This window comes from Triturus cristatus, chromosome 1_2 (assembly GCF_964204655.1).
Source record: "Triturus cristatus chromosome 1_2, aTriCri1.1, whole genome shotgun sequence".
Classification (NCBI taxonomy): Eukaryota; Metazoa; Chordata; class Amphibia; order Caudata; family Salamandridae; genus Triturus; species Triturus cristatus.
The window spans coordinates 646,589,893-646,607,241 of NC_140580.1; the positions used below are offsets into that span (position 1 = coordinate 646,589,893).

General features: G+C 40.4%; 1 protein-coding gene across 3 annotated transcripts in view; it reads right to left on the reverse strand.

The window, feature by feature from the left end:
• Window positions 1-2,193: 2,193 nt before the first annotated feature.
• The window catches only part of LOC146867787 (uncharacterized), a 120,813-nt gene continuing 105,657 nt past the window's right edge, over window positions 2,194-17,349 (reverse strand). For all 3 annotated transcript variants that reach the window (XM_085608014.1, XM_085608024.1, XM_085608030.1), the window contains one exon: window positions 2,194-4,534. In XM_085608014.1, coding sequence (XP_085464140.1) covers window positions 3,146-4,459 — 1,314 coding nt within the window. In that variant the 5' untranslated portion in view covers window positions 4,460-4,534 and the 3' untranslated portion in view covers window positions 2,194-3,145. The remainder of the gene's footprint in view (window positions 4,535-17,349) is intronic.

Genomic DNA, 17,349 nt, shown 5'->3' on the forward strand with positions numbered 1-17,349 from the left:
CCTCACATTTCTGTGATGGAAAGTTCTGGAATCTGTGTTGATCCACAAAAATCCACCCTCCCCGCATTCCCCAAAGTCTTCCGATAAAAATGGTACCTCACTCGTGTGGGTGGGCCAGGTGCCTGCGGCAGGGAAGGGCCAAAACCGTATTGTGGATCCATCACAATTACCTATCACAAAACGACCTGGTTTCGCAAGGGGGGTCACCCGGGGTTTTGGCCCCGGGCTTGGAGGCCATCTAGGGAAACCTACCAAAGCCACACATTTCTGAAAACTAGACACACGGGGGAGTCACGGTAGGTATGGCTTGTGTGGACCCCCCAACATTTTCCTTCCCAGAATCCCATGCACACCTCAAATTTACTTGAAAACAATGATATTTTCCTCACTGTTCTGAGTGGGAAAGTTGTGGGATCACCGGGCTGACACAAATTTCCTACAACCTAGCATTCCCCTAGGTCTCCCGCTAAAAATGGTACCTCACTTGTGTGGGTAGGCATAGTGGCTGCAACAGGAAATGACCCAAATCGTACTGTGGTGACTTCAATGTTACCTATCATAAAACAACCTGGTTTTGCAGGGGGGGGGCATCTGGGTTATGGGCCCCGGGCTCATGGCCATCTAGGGAAACTCTACCAAACCAACATATTTCCGAAACCTAGTCACCCTGGGGAGTCCCTGGCGTCTAGGGTGCTTTATTGGGGGCTACTGTCCCCGTCTGCCTCCTGGGGGGGCAGAAAGCCAGTGGCATTTTTTTAGGGGGTGGGGGCATTGCCATGCTCATCCTGGACAGCCCTCACCCCTACGTAAAAAAAAATAACCCTGGTGCCTAGTGGGCTTTCTGCCCCCCCGGGGGGGGGCAGATCAGTGGCAATTGCCCCATCTGCCCTATTGGGGGGGCAGAATGTCTTTTGCCTCCTTTGGGGGGTAGGGTAGGGGCATTGGGATGCCCATTTTGGGCAGCCCCCACCCCTGGCCTATAACAAAAATTATCCCTGGCGTCTAGGGTGCTTTCTGCCCCCCGGGGCAGATTTTGAGCTTCTGCCCCCATCTGCCCCCAGGGAGGCAGAAAGACTGTCTGTGGCAAAACTATATGGGGAGAGCAAAGGCCCTTGCCCAATGGGCCTCTCTCCCCTCCCTGGTGCTAGTGGGTGGATCCCTGCTTGGGATCGCCCTCCTGGGGAGATTCTCCCCTTTCCAATGATACCTCTCCCATGTGTTTCGGTGTTCGGGGGCTGAGATAGCCTCACACGCACCGAAACTGTAAAGCTGAAGCTAAGTTTCAGTTTAGTTTTAGTTGTAATGCTGACAGCATGCCATGCACGCAGTTGTCATTATAAGGAAAACACAAACCATGCTTTGGGAGGTTGGGGAAGCTCCCCACCTCCCAAGGCAAAAAAGAGAGGGAAATCCCTCTGCTGTTTACAGCATAGATTTTTTGCAAGGGTGCTCATCACGGAATGGTTCCGTCATGAGCACACTTGCACTTGTGCTCATGACGGAACCATTCCGTCATGAACATGGAAGGGGTTAATCTGTACTCTGGTTTTCTACATAGGACAGCTAGGTCTGCCACAGTAAAAATAGCTTTTGGGTGTTAGCCATTGTAAGGACATGTTAACCTTAAATTACTGCATATCCTACTTTTTTAAATATCATCCACCCAGTCTTGTGGGCTACAAAGCCTATATAGGGATGGCATGCTAAAATATATTTAATAATATATAAAATAAACCCTGTTGACAGGCAGTTTTAACAACACTACAAATAGGTGACAATGGTAGCCTGAAGCTGCTATTGCACTGCCACAGTAGTGGGTGGCACACTAGGTGCTGCAGTCCACAAGTGAGTACTTTTAGGCCCCGTGTATACTTAGTACCATATACAAGGGACTTATACATAAGTTAACTATAACATTAAGGACTATGACACTTTACTACTGATTAGTAGAGGTAAAGTGCATAGATTTCAAAGCCAACAAAAACTATAGGGTCTAGCAAACGGTAAATGCACATGCAATATAAAGCAAAATGGCAAAATTATTGACCTCTTCTGAGTTCAACAGATATGTTGCTTGTTGCCAGGAGAAAGCAAAGATTTTGGCTATCTTTCAAAGTCTCACTGCAAGGCTGCATGTCAGAAATAACTTCTGACACAAATATATGCTACTTAATAAGGTTTCCGAAAACACTATTGCGCTGAGTATACATTTTTATTATTTATAACAATTGGGCAATATTTATGTACAAGGTATTTAGGATGTCACGGTTATGATAGAAAACATTCTGACAACAACATTCTGGTTCCACTTCCTTTGAGCAGTTGATAGCTCTCTTCTCAAATGCAGTAGTTGAGGATTATAGTCAAAACAACCCTCCCTTTCTGCATAGCTAATTAGGGTTTTTATTAAAGACGAATTCTATTTCATGTGCTTAGAAAACACTTGCATTTTTACAGTGTGCCTTTCATAACAAAACTGTAAACTGTGGAGTAGTTTGTTTCGAATTATTCTCACATATGTAATTACATCCCACTCCCCACTGCATCATGTCATGTGTTTATGACCTGCATTCAGCACTGCTCAATGTTGAAGGTGAATGCCGAGGTTAACGTAGAGGACAATTGCAAAAATAGTTTAAAAAATATACATACAATTGGCATTGGGCTACTTTCTAAGCTCATACAAATTTGAGAGGTAAGGGCAAAGAGTGATACAGGATTATAAGTTGTCGCTGATGATCACATAATGTTGTCAAGTGAATTAAATAATATGATTAGATTGTGTTTACTCATGTTTGGCATGTGGCTTAAATGCTTGAACTGCCTTCAGTCAAAATGGCTACCACAATCCATACCCTAGAGAGTACACAGGTTCCAGTCAATTAGCTCCTTAAGTCTGCCTTCTGTCTCCATCAGTCAATTGGCTCAATGCACTGCTTGAAATATCTAATAAAGAATAACCATAACACTGGCCCGATCCAATCATTCAGCTACAGCGGTTAGAACCCTACTTATGTGTCCACTATTGAACAAGTGTGCCTTGCCATAGCCCAGATGCACTTAATTCTTTCACCTCACAGAATAGCTTGTGAAAGGGCATAGGGTGCTTCACAGATTTCCCACTGTTGCTCCTCCTGCCAGCCATCTAATACCAGAACCCCTGTTTTACTCTCAGTGACACATATTGACAGAAGCAGATGCCATAGTCTAGGTGCCACGGTATTTGCACCTCCTCATAAAATGGAAAATGTTTTTGGGCCACACAGACGGCATAATTTGAGGAGAAGTATACAATGGCTCGTCTGAACATCTCATCAGCTGATGTAAGTCCATTTCTGAATGTGTCCTCAAAGGTCTGTTTGCATTCTTCAAGGCAGATATAGACAAAATGAAGCTTCACCCGAGATTCACAGCCTATCAAAACCAAGGTGCCCATCAGGAGTTCATTGGCATGTCCCGTTCTTTGAGCCATCTCAAGATGCTTGCGCTTCTCAGCCCTTTTTCCCCAACGACAGACACTCACAAATGTAACAGGCAAAAGAATACAACCAATTAGCAAGAGAGACATCCTTGAGATAAATGAGTGCACAGCAGCAAAGGGCTGTAAGGTATTAAAAAGTATATAAAAAAGAATAGAAAGAACAGCTAAAATTACCAATATCACACAGAGAATAACCCTGCAGAATATGTTTTGAATGAACGACCTCATGACAGGAGTGGTATTGATTGCCTCAATTGCTGCTTGGTAAATGAATGGGTCTTCTATGAGCATTCTCAACGGATCAGGGATAGGGGCAGTGCTGAAAGTCCCAGTTTGCCAGTTTGGGATATCTTCTTTTATAGCACTTAATGTTAGCAGCGTCTTTCCATTATACAGTGCACTGGGTTGGTAAGGGACCATGGTGGAGTGTCTCAGCTGATGATTCGATGTGCACAGTACCTGTAGCAGTTTCCTGAAAAATTGGGAGTCGTTGGCCTCAATATAGGTCAGGTGGTTCAGGTGAAGAGGAACAGGGCAGGGTTTCAGCATGACAGGGACAATGGGCTTTCGTTCCATGCAGTCCTTGAGGAGAGAGAGATTGGCTTCAAACAGGCACCAGCCACTCCGCACAAAGTCAGGGCTCAAGACCATCAGTGTTTTTTGACTCCTCTCAATAGACTCCACCATATTCTCAGTGATTAATTTCCCTGGGACAAAGTCCCGTCCATGGTAACACACTTTTAGACCCATGGCCTCCAGTTTAACAACCAGTTCAAGGACCCAAGAAGTATCCAGGCTACTAAAGCTGATGAAAGCGTGGTACTTCTCCTTCCCGCTTAATGTTGGGATAGATGCCAAAGCCACTTCTTTCTGGACTTCCATCAAATCAACTCTACATGCATCCACAGCTGTAGACATACTTTCCACAGGGAATATCTCTTCAGAACCATCCTTCACTTTAGGATTATTTTCTGCCATTTCTTGCAATTTATTTGAATTAATTAATCTGGTCTTTCATTGTACTTGATTTTACAATTTCAAATGGTCACACATCTGTAAGAAGATAAAATTACATTTATTGAACAACAGTTTGTATTTCAAAATATAAACACTATAAAAACTGACTATTATAAGGATACAATTAAAACTGGTAGTTAATAAAACATGCTTAGGGAATGTAAACAAAATATATGCCTATAAAATGTAATGTCTGAGTCACACTGGTAACTGATAAAGGTAACGGCAACCACAATCAAGTCACATGAAACTATGAAAAAATAAATACTCATCCTTCACACTTTCCAGATGAAATTGCAGAATATATCTATACAATCATATTTCTCCTACAGGATATAAGGACTGATCATACATAACTTACAATTCTCAGAAATTGCTTACATTAAAAGGAAACTTCAGTAGAAATATGAAAAGAGCCCACGCAGAAGGCTCTTGGAAATTCTCTGAACCATCCTTTGATTTCTAGAACTTGGAGTTCAGCTAATCCTAATCTTAAATACAACAATGAGAGACCTACAAAGTGTTCATGGTCCAAGTAATTTTCAGAGTCCATCTGAGATTTGTCCAACATATAATTGCACTACAACATTAACACTCAAAATTATTCCATACATTGAAAACAAACATGACCCCCAGAAGCATTTCAATTTTGAATACTTTTAAATCCGTTTTGATGGAGCAGCTACAACATTCCAACTTAAACGTGGGGGGGGGGCGAGCAGAAAATGAATGGAGAAAGTTTTACTATTATTCGTCTTCACATAAACCACCAAACATCCAGTGCATCCTCCAACTACTTATTTCATGTTTCGTTTAAGATTTGATTCCTAAAATACTAACATCACTAGAAAGGCAATAAAGTACTTACACAGAATTTAACAAAAAAAGGGCAAAATACTGGGGCCGATTCACAGAACTAACTTAAGACAAAATCCTAAACTTACTATTTTTGGTATTCACAGAAGTTAGGATTTTGTCTTAAGTTTGTCTTAAGACAAACTTAAGACAGACTTAAGACAGACTTAAGACAGGCTTAAGACAAACTTAAGACAAACTTAAGACAAACTTAAGACAGACTCAAGACAGACTTAAGACAGACTTAAGACAAACTTAAGACAAAATTCTAACTTAAGTCTGTCTTAAGTCTGTCTTAAGTCTGTCTTAAGTTTGTCTTAAGTCTGTCTTAAGTCTGTTTTAAGTCTGTCTTAAGTTTGTCTTAAGTTTGTCTTAAGTCTGTCTTAAGTCTGTCTTAAGACAAACTTAAGACAAAATCCTAACTTCTGTGAATACCAAAAGTAGTAAGTTTAGGATTTTGTCTTAAGTTAGTTCTGTGAATCGGGCCCCCTGTTTGTAGAAAGCCAGAAGATGATCCAGAATTTGAAAGTATGAAGAGCAAATAAATCTTTATATGTGTATTTATTTATGCATGGAGACAAGAACCCTCAATATTGTTATAGAACATTTTGCAGTTTCAGACTTTCAGCTCGGCCTGAACACTATGATAATTTCTGGTCATTATCTCCAATTTGGTGTTGTTTAGAACATATCCAGAAATACAAGACAATATTATTTTCAGGAGTCTCTGAACGAACACCTTGGGATTTGAGAGTAAATGCATGAGGCGTTAAAGAATATATGTTAATTTCTTTTTTGCTATTCCATAATTTTAAGTCTCTGAATTATTATAACAAGTTATTAAGAAAGTATTAAAAATGGCACAACTGTCTTGTACCTTAAAAAAGTGCAAATAAATAGATGGTGATATTACTTAATGCCTCCACAGCTAAAGATGCCATATACATTTATTTTTAAGTGAATGAGCATTTTTGTAAAGCTAATAGTGCATAGGAAACCCATTGATGCTCTATTAAATGCTTTTTGGGTATCCAGGGCTAAAACTATAATCGGTTTGGGACTCTTCCTCACACTCTCAATTAGGTGGGAGAACAATCTTATCTTATCACTTCACAATTGTCCATTGACAAATACACTGTTTCTGCACCTAATACAATTAGACTGGTTATGGATAACGGTTCTGCTAAGATATTTGCATATATTTTGCAAACTGGACCTGGTAAGGAAACATTGTTATGTTTAGCCAGCATTTCTTTATCTGTGTCTCATTTAAAAAAGTAATGAATGTGGATTCAATCATAATCCTTTGTAGGTATCCTTTATCTTCTAAAAAACTACAATAATTTTGGGACAATCAGTCAGTAAATTCTTTAGAAAAACAAACAATAAAACCACCAGTTACACTAGTATAGTAGCCATGTTTAAGAGCATTGATTGCTTCTTTGATCATTTGTAGAGGTAAAACCCGATCTGAGGTGCTGCTTGTATTGCATTTAAGAACCCTTAGACTCTACAGATACAGCCTTGTTAGACTTGCTCTTAACCGTTGCAGTTAAAGTCATACTTACAGAAAGGAAGTCCTTTCAAAATCTATCGTACCACACCTGGTCGGCTTCGGATTCATATCTCCGTGGGGCTCATATGTCACTCTTAGGGAAACATTCTGTACCACTAATCTCTGGTAGGGTTTGGCGGTCCCTTGATAATTACATGAAACTAGGCTCTCAGGGCCCACTGACCCTTTTCAGTATTGTCTCTTAGGGATCAAGCTAGAGTCATGTGACAGACATCCCAACCTATTTCTCAACCCCCTTTCCTCTCTAGTTTTTTTCTATGTACCACAGGCGATACAAATACCGTCAATTTACTTGGTACTGCTCTACACCATACCTAGTCTTACTGGTAGTACGGCTATTTTTGTGCTCTTGATCACATTTTTTCTGATTCATAATATTGCAGACGCATCCCTCTGCTGTGTCCTCGCTCATCTGTCTAACTTCTGTGACTGCTGTACAAATGTGCTCTGTGTAATCAACTGTATTTTCATGTGTATCTTGTATTTCTTGGAATTTCGCTTGTATTGCATGTATTTCTGATTTTTTGCTCCTGTTTCATTTTTAACTAATAAAAATGCTTGAACTAAAAAAAAGAATGGGTATATCTTCAAAAATGAAAACTGTTTGACAGCCACTGTGTGGAGTAAACATTTTGGTTCAACTGCCAAAAAATGAACTATCCGATGAGGATCTTCCATAACTTTTCTCTCATTATCTAACATATTCACTATTCAGGCCCACAATGTTTTCGATAATTCACATACATGTAACCTTAACTATTGGTTTCTTGGAAGACTTTTCCTCTGTACTTGGTGGTCGCTGACTCACTATCAGAGAGCATTTAATTATATTCAGGTTAGATGGCTTCAGTTATGTGCAAGTGTTTGGGGTTATAACATAAAATGATTTTTTTACTCTCGTATCAGATTCCTGTTGGTGACATATTTCTGTGAGCAGTTATTCCAATGAATGAATGTGTGAGACATCCCTTCAAATATTTCTGTGACGCTTTCCTTTGCTTTGTTACAATACAGTCATCTGCAAATATACTATTGTTAAAAGGCCACTTTTTGTTTTTGGGACGCACGTTGCGCGCTCAAAAGATATGAATAACTGCATTATCCAAGATGATAACTAGTTCGACATGTGTCTGGAACACAACCTCATTCGGCCGTTTTGTATGCTTCATAAGTCATTAAGTACAAGATATCATCAATATTATTACTGCTTTATACCGTCTCGATAAATAGATTATAGTTAAATAATGTCCATCAGCAATCAAGCCCATGGACAGTTTGATGCCCCTGCCTAATATCCGGGGTATCATTTTGTAACCCCGGGTAGATCTCTAAATATTTTTTTAGCACGTTGGCTCATCTGAGGCAGGATTGCCTTCATAGCTGTAATTATTTTTGCTACCTTATTTAATTGTATGATTGAAAGGAACATTACTGAATTTCAGCCTATTATTAATATTTTAATATACTATGCTAAGACAAACTACTCTTGCATTATGGGCAATGTCATTCTGCAATTTCACAAAATCATAATTAATTTTTGTCCTTTGAAAGCGATCACTCTCAATGTTTAGAGGGCACATAATAAATTCATTGTATGTCAATCAAATTAGGTTGCGGTTATGATTTCGGACATGACCAAGAACATTGTTGCTTCTGACGTTTATTGCATTCTTATGAGAATTTGTTATCTTGAAAACTATTACTTATTGATGAATGACTAACAGCATAAAATACCAGGTGTGAGATGAGACGAATAGGTATGATAAAAACCGAGAAGTAAGCTCACATAATAAACACCTGATTTTCAGCAAGGACTAATGAACATATGCACAACAGATTGAAAAGGTTTCATATGTGAAACGTTTATTGAAATTATTTTGAAAATCATTTTTGGAAAAGAACAACTTTTGATGACATTCTTGTATTGTTACTTAGAGGAAGGAGAGCAATAACCAACTAAAGTTGTTTTCTTTTTTTGATTTTAGATGATTTTGACACCAAGACACAACAAAAGCACCATACCATATAAAACAGCAAGAAATGTATTAGTGAGGGTAATGTCCCCTGCGTGAAGTACAGTTGTGAACTCGTGCCTCGAGTGCCCAACTGTATCTCGTAGCTTGATTTTTGACCCTGGCCTTTCTGTAATCCTACAAGTGTGCAAAGACCTAGGCCAGTCCCTTGACATGAGTGAAGTCCACATCCTGTCCTGTGACCTGGAAGAGCACACTAATTGGGACCTCTTTACATTGACAGTGGACTAGTTTCCCTGTTATGGTTTTGCATGTAAAGCAATGGTGGCAGCATATCATGTTTTGTGAAGTTATAGTTGACCAGACCACTTTATCTTTGTCACTGGAGTGGAGGCCTACCGGCCAATTCGTGTACAGTTCAGCCTCTATGCAATAACCCAGATCCTAACACTAACATTCTAAGGGTATGTAGCCTCTATGCAAGCTTTGTGTGCATGAGTGAGATAGAGTAATGGAGACCTAAGGGATCCATTTTGGATACTTCTGGCTTGGCCTAGTACACATGATTGAGGTGAGATTGTCTTTCAAGCCAGTGGAAGTGTAGTACTGACATTCCTGAAGCTAGAGGAAGGAGACCTAGACACTGAAATAGGGAAAGAGAAGGCAAAGCTTATTCAGTAATTCAATTAGGTCTTTTGTGAAGGAGCACTGCTAATATCTTCCTGCAGCAATGCCATTTAGGAAATGCTTGGAGTGAAGGGTGGAACTGCAGCCTCCGTAGTTCAAGGTGGAAGGAAGACCCTAGGTGAGGCCTGCATTTTGTCTCTTCCCTGATAACTCAGCAGTGTGGTTGATGACAGCCAGTGACAGAAAGCTCACACCTCTTTATGCCTCTGTTGTTGGAGCTACAGGCATGAGGCTACCCTGTTGTGAGGAGCACTACTCTACACAAAGGCTGTGTCCAAAAAGCAGCCTGGAAAGTACATTTGAAAGGAAAACCACCCTGAACTGGTTCTGAATCCACAGCTTGTCTGCTTTTACCGCATAGATGTGAGAGTTATGGATGTTCTCGTTGATCCAGTTATAAGTTCTCTGTCACTGAGGAAGGGAGTGCTGTACATTATTATATTATAGAGGCTTTTGTAACGCGCTCTGCTACTAAATAGTATAGTATCCTGTACTAACCAGACCGTGGTGCAACCAGAGCTGTTGACTCACTGAAAGCTACCATCTCAGGAGTGAGGGGACATTACCTGAAGGCTTGCCTTACTCGAAGAAGCAGTCAATATGAACCGAAAGTGCGTAAAAGCCAACTTGTCTAGTGAGGGAAGAAGCCTACCAACCCTACAGATGGTGCACTTGTCCAGGATAAGCTAGGAGCAGCAAGACCCTTGTGCTGGTGGGGTCTGACAGAGGAGTGTAATCTGTGTACCCAAAGTATTGGTGGGCATCGGGCGCTCCTTTGTGCTAATTCTGGTTTGAACCACAGATCTGCCTGCTAACACCTCTCCAACCAAATAAGTAGGCCCAGGGCTGTCCTAGCCACTGTGGTGAAGACAAGTGTGCCAACTGTGACCAATAGAGGAGAACCCACAACTCTCCATGCAGCTGTAAGCAAAATAACCAAGCCCACAGAAGCCAATGCCATAGCGACCAGCAAAGTTTACCACTGTGGGTTACCATGCCGTTGCGACCTCAGGATGACATGACCCACTCACATCAACCACTGCTGCTAGTGCCCAAAAGTGGGCAAGAAATCAATCATGATCAGCTCAGATCCAAAGGGGAACTGCTACTTTGTTATCTGTACTTCCTGCTGGAGGGATTAAGCAATGGAGTTGGCTACCGTCATACACCACAATCTCCCCATGACTGAAGGAGGCTGCTACACCGTGAATTGCATGCCATTTCCCAGAAGAGGGAGAGAAAGACACTGCATGCTTTGTCAGTCCATCACTGACCTCAAGAGACTTTACCAACTGTAAGAGTGGAACTTTACTGAACTGAAAGCTTCTACCTCTAAAAGGGTTAATCTGCACCTGAGGCTTTATTTGTGCCTTCTGAGATACTCTACCCCACAGGGGAGACATGTCTATCTCAGAGAAGGAGTGACACTCAACGGCTGGAAAAGGGTGAGTGTCATACCAAGGCACAATAGCCCCAGTGCCTGTACACTGAACTGTAATTCATAGATATTGCAAAAATGATATTACTGAAAGCACTGGGTTGAACAATCAGATATTGTGCTGCTTGGGTGACTGTTGAGTTCTGACCTCAAGCACCCCTCTCTACCTCTCCGAGAAGACTATGACTACTCACCTGTGCTACCACTGAGAGCTAAGAGTTGAAAGGGTTGTTCTTGTCCCAATGTGCAAGTCCTCAGGAGGGTGAACCACAAGACATCAGTAGTCCTTGCTTGTCTCTTGTCCACCCGTACATGAACTGACAACTGGCAGTAAGTGGAATGATATCCTGCAAAAGCCAGTTTCAACCTTCAACAACAGAGCAAAAAGTTCAGCTTTTACATCTTATAACCTGCACAGTAATATGATATATGCAAGGCTAGTCTTGGTAGATTTTTTACTCCCTTTCTGCTTGTGGCCCACCTTGGAAACTTGGGTTTTGGCCTGGCCCTTACGCTTAGATCTGGAATTCTTTTAACTCCCTGTCCTGAGACCAGTAGAGGGATGCTTTTGAAAACAGGATGAAGGACTCAAGTGAACAAGGACAAGTATTTCCTTATGAGTTACATTAGTGCCCATTAAAAGAAACTAGACAGCTTTAGAAAAAGAGAAGCTCAGGATGGCAACAAACACATGTACATCTGGGCAAAGCGATCCCACTTTCCAATTCATTGCAGTACCTGACAAGGTTCCAGAAGACCTTGTGTGCATGTATGTGGAGGAATAATATATACTGAATGGCTTTTGAGCTTGCTTGTAGAGCTCACTCTTTGAATGTGTTTAAGGTAGCCAGCTTAATAAATCACTTGCCAACAGAAGTTACAGCAGTCATTGGAAAGATGCCTGAATCTAAGCAAATGAACTATGAGTGAATGAAGGAATATTTAATCAGATGGGTTAGGCAGCAGCCAGCACAATACTTTCAGGGGTTTAAAGGAAGCAAGAGAACAGATGGTGGTCCATTTCAGACTTGGATTTGTGGTGTGTAGTGTTATAGGAATGAGTGAAATGAGAGGGATGGAGGCAAAAGACTTTTCAAACCCTTTACCAGTGGGTGGTGACAGAGAGACACAAGGAGAAGTGTTCTACCTCTCTTAGGCAATACCTGTAAGATTTGACAGGCAAGGGTCCAGAAAAACGTGCAGTGATGGCTGACAAGTAGTTAGCTAAGAGAGTTTAGAAAGAGATGGAGCAGCAGGGCAGATGAGAGACAAACTCTCTCAACAGACTGGTTCCAAATCTAAGCGCAAGGGCCAGGGCAATTCCCAATTTTCCAAGGGGGGGCCACAAGCAGAAAGGGAATTGTGTTCCAAGTCGGGAATAACACAAGGGAGGGCAGGGACGTTCTTTCAAGCTAAAAAGGTGTGACTTGTTTCAGGTGTCAGTAGGAAGGGGAAAACAAGAGAGACTGTTACATGAAGTCCTGTACCAGCTGCACCCATGATAGTGAGTTTTTGGAATTGTGGGTTACCGCAGAGGGCCCTGCTGCACAAAACCTAGTGGTAACAGACGTTTGGGATAGGGAAACCAGTTACCTTGAAGCTGACACCCAAATATGGGGTCTATGTTATATATTTTTTTGTTCGGATTTACCATTCAGAATGAGCTCCATATGTTGCTGCCCCAAGAAATGTTCTCTTGCCTGGTCCTTATCAATATATATTTATACATTATATCTTATTTAGGTCACCAGAGGTTTAGCTCAATAGTGACAGGCTAGAATACAGTCTAAGACTGCATTCTGGTATAGTCATTTGACCAGCTTTCTCCACTGATTAAGTTTTGTCCAAATATTCAACCTTTGATTGCTTTTACATTTCTCATCTATATCTGACTAATAACAGAGCTTGGTTAACCAAACCTGCAGAGTGGAAGGGGAATGGTAATATGCATTTTTTACAAATCTCCACTCTGGCAACAAGAAACATATGGACCTTGCGTCCACCTTACTCAGTTGTGTATACTCATCTTCCTCGATGATACCTAAGAGAATTCAGGTGGGGTTTACCTTGATATCTTGGCATAAGACTTCTGACATGATCTTACCTGTGCTGGTCCAATATTACCTAGGCTATTCCAATATTCAACAAGTATAGGACAACAAACACGTAAATGTCATCAACATGTGGCCGATTACAACTCATACATCTGACTTCTTCTTGTCTCTTCATCTTTGTAATATTTTTTGGGTTCGAGTGGATTCTAGGAATGGTGAAAAAATGGTTCCTTGTGTGGTGCTAATTTTGTAACTGTTTTATACAGTGAGTATAAAGATACTTGTCAGACATTCTCAGTAGCGGTCATAGGCAGTTCTTCCTCCCAGATTGTATATGGCGCTGGTCTTTTTTTATATTCTTCTTCTAGTAGCTCCTCATAAAAGGATGTAAATTCTTTATTCCTTGGAGGTGCCTTTTGTAAATCCCCCTCAAAGCCAAATATAGAGCATTCAGTCTAGTAGAGTTGCTTTGTAATGTGTCATTTGGTGAGCAGTCAAAATATCGAAAATTAAATATCGACCTACACTAATATCGAGTTGACAATATCGAAGGGACAGAATATCGATGTTAAGAATATCTATGAATAGAATATCGACCCTAAGGTAAGTAATATAGATTTTTTTTATATCGATGTTAGTAATATCGAAGTTAGTAATATCGAAATCAAATATATCGGTTACTAATGTTGATGTTACTAATATCGATATTTATATTATTGTTATGTATTTTAATATGTATTTAATATGTATGTGTTATATGTTTTTTGCTAAGTGTTCTACTGGTTTTAAAATAAATGTATACAATTTTTATATGTTAACAATGGTTTTTTAAGTCAATTTTGTGTTTTAGTACCGTAGGCTTATAGGGGAATAGGGTGGGAAGTAATTTAATTATATGAAATTAATTATACATTTTTAGGAATTATTAAATAATTTTAATTAATTTTTGCGTTTAAGTTCTGTAGCGGGTTGTGGGTTTATAGGGGAATAGGGTGGGAATTAATTTAATTGTAATTAAGTAATAATTTATTTTCATTTATTGGTATTGATAATTATGTTATTGTTAATTAATTATTAATTGGTAATTAATTTGTATTAATTGGTAATTCGTTTTTATTAATTGATAATTATGTCAAGTGTATTATTTTATTATTGGAGTGTGTTGTGCGTTTATAGGGGAATAGTGTTGGAAGTAATTGAAATCCAATTAGGTAATTATTAAATTTGTTGTTGGGTATTGATAATTAAATTATTGGACATTAATTATTAATTTGTAAATATTTTAAATTATAATATGTTGGTTATGAAAAATAATGTATTGCTTATTAATCATTAATTGGTCATTAAATATGATTAAATATATTATTTATTTAAATGTCTAATTAATATATTAATAAGTAATTATTAATTGGTAATTACTGTTTAATAATGAATATTTTTAGGTATAAAAAATATTTATTTGTTCATCATTTTTTAATTGGTAATTAATGTTTAATAATAATTATTTTGGGGTATAACAAATATTATGGTGCCGATTCCGATCCTGTAAAACCCGGGTACAAATGGTCGTACGGAGCGTTTTCTCCGTACGACTCGTACCCGGGAATTCCACCGTACAAACCGGCAAGTACGATTCGTACAGAAATACCATTTCCGTACGAATCGTAAAAAACACCGTACGGCTAAAAAATACATACAATTCCGATCCTGGACAACGCGTACGCGACGTCCGCACGGAGACAGGCAGCGCTTTACGGACCAGCAAGTACGATTCGTACCCACAGCACTCCGCACGGCTATATTTTTACGGGAGCCAAAAATTGCCGGAAAAGCTAAGTACGCCGCGATGCACGAGGAAAAGGGGGCCCGCTACGCGACGTACATGCCATCACCCACATCGTACCTGTCATCATGTACGGTGCGTACACCAACATTGCATATGTACGGACCGTACCCCCCACCCCCCGCATATGTACGCACCATACCACCCACCCCCGCGTATGTACGGACCGTACCCCCCACCCGCCGCATATGTACGCACTGTACCCCAGGCATACCCCCAATTCTCGCGTATGTACGGTCCGTACATACGCGAGGATTGGGGTACGCCTGGGGTACGGTGTGTACATACGTGGGTGGGGGGTACGGTCCGTACATACGCGGGGTGGGGGGTACGGTCCGTACATACGCGGGGGTGGGGGGTACGGTCCATACATACTGGGGGGTGGGGGTACGGTCCGTACATACGGGGGGTGGGGGGTACGGTGGGGACGTACGTGGGAGGGGTGGGAGGCTGGGGGGGCAATACGACTCATACCCCGGGCACAAGTGTACTCGGGGTAGGGCTCGTACAAAGTTCGCTCCGTACGGGGCCTTTTCCATGCGCTTGTGTTTTCGGACTTCAGTTTTACGAGTTGTATGTAAAACTGTACGGGGACGTCTCGAAGACTTTTCCCGAGGCGATTCGTATGTATTTTTCACGTACGAATCGTACTTCGCCGTTTGTACGGGACTTGTACGATTCGTACGTAAAAAAATACGGATACGAGTCGTACGGGAAAAAAAAATCCAGGATCGGAATCGACCCCTTAATTGTTCAATATATTTGAATTGGTAATTACTTTTTAATAATTAATATGTTTTTGTTATGAAAAATATTTTATTGTTCAATATTTATTATGTTGTAATTAATGTTTATTAATTATTATTTATTGGTATTTATTATTAATTTATTGCTAATTAATTATTCATTGGTAGTTGTGTTTGTAATAATTATTTATTGGTATTTGTAAATAATTTAGTTATTTAATAAATAAATCAATAAATATTTTAAATAATTATTTTATTTATAAGTATGTTATTTTTAACTTTTACGCTATCCAACACTTTCCCTACTGTTGCACTCTCTGGAGTTGGAATAGTCATTTTGACCCTTACGCTATGCAACACTTTCCCTACTGTTGCACTCTCTGAAGTTGGAATAGTAATTTTTACCCCTACGCTATCCAACACTTTTCCTACTGTTGCACACTCTGGAGTGGGAATAGTAATTTTTATCCCTACGCTATCCAACACTTTCCCTACTGTTGCACTCTCTGGAGTTGGAATAGTAATTTTTACCCCTACGCTATCCAACACTTTCCCTACTGTTGCACTCTCTGGTGTGGGAATAGTAATTTTTACCCTTACGCTATCCAACACTTTCTCTACTGTTGCACTCTCTGGAGTTGGAATAGTAATTTTTACCCCTACGCTATCCAACACTTTCCCTACTGTTGTACTCTCTGGAGTTGGAATAGTCATTTTTACCCCTACGCTATCCAACACTTTCCCTACTGTTGCACTCTTTGGAGTTGGAATAGTCATTTTTACCCCTACGCTATCCAACACTTTCCCTACTGTTACACTCCCTGGAGTGGAAATAGTAATTTTTAGCCCTACGCTATCCAATATTTTCCTTACTGTTGTTTTTGTTGGAGTAGTAGTTTTATTCTCTCTGATATTTAATATTTTTTGTATTATTTTAGCTAATGTAATATATAATTAATTAAAAATATTCAAATGAAATGTAATTTTTTTAATTTGTTGTACGTAATTATTTAATTTTTATTCATGTTATTGTTTTATGTGTACAGATGTATTGGTAATTTATAATATTTTTAAATAATTTATAAGTTATTAAAATAATTCTTAAAAATAATTATTAAGTAAGTATATATATTATATATTATGGTGCCGATTCCGATCCGTGAAAAATATTCCCTGTACGAATCGTATCCGGTTTTTTTTTCCGTACGAATCGTACAAGTCCCGTACAAACTGGCAAGTACGATTCGTATGTGAAAAAATCCATACGAATCGCATTGGGAAAATTCCCCGACACGTCCTCGGGTCGGAAAAAGTGTCCGAGACGTCCCCGGACAGTTTTACCTACGATTCGGGAAACTGAAGTCCGAGCGCGCAAGTACGATCCGTCCCGTCCGTCCGAATTCACAACCGTATGGAAAAAACACCGTACGGTGCGAACTCCCATAGCAACTATGGAGTCGTCTAAATAGTTGCCCGCATACGCGCCGAACACCCCCCCAGCACACCCCCCCACGTACGTGCCGTACCCCAGCACCCCCCCATGTCCGCGCCATACCCCCACCCCGTAGGTACGGAGCGTACCCCCACCCCCCCTAGGTACGGAGCGTACCACCACCCCCGTAGGTATGGGGCGTACCCCCACCCCGTAGGTATGGAGCGTAACCCCCCCGTATGTACGG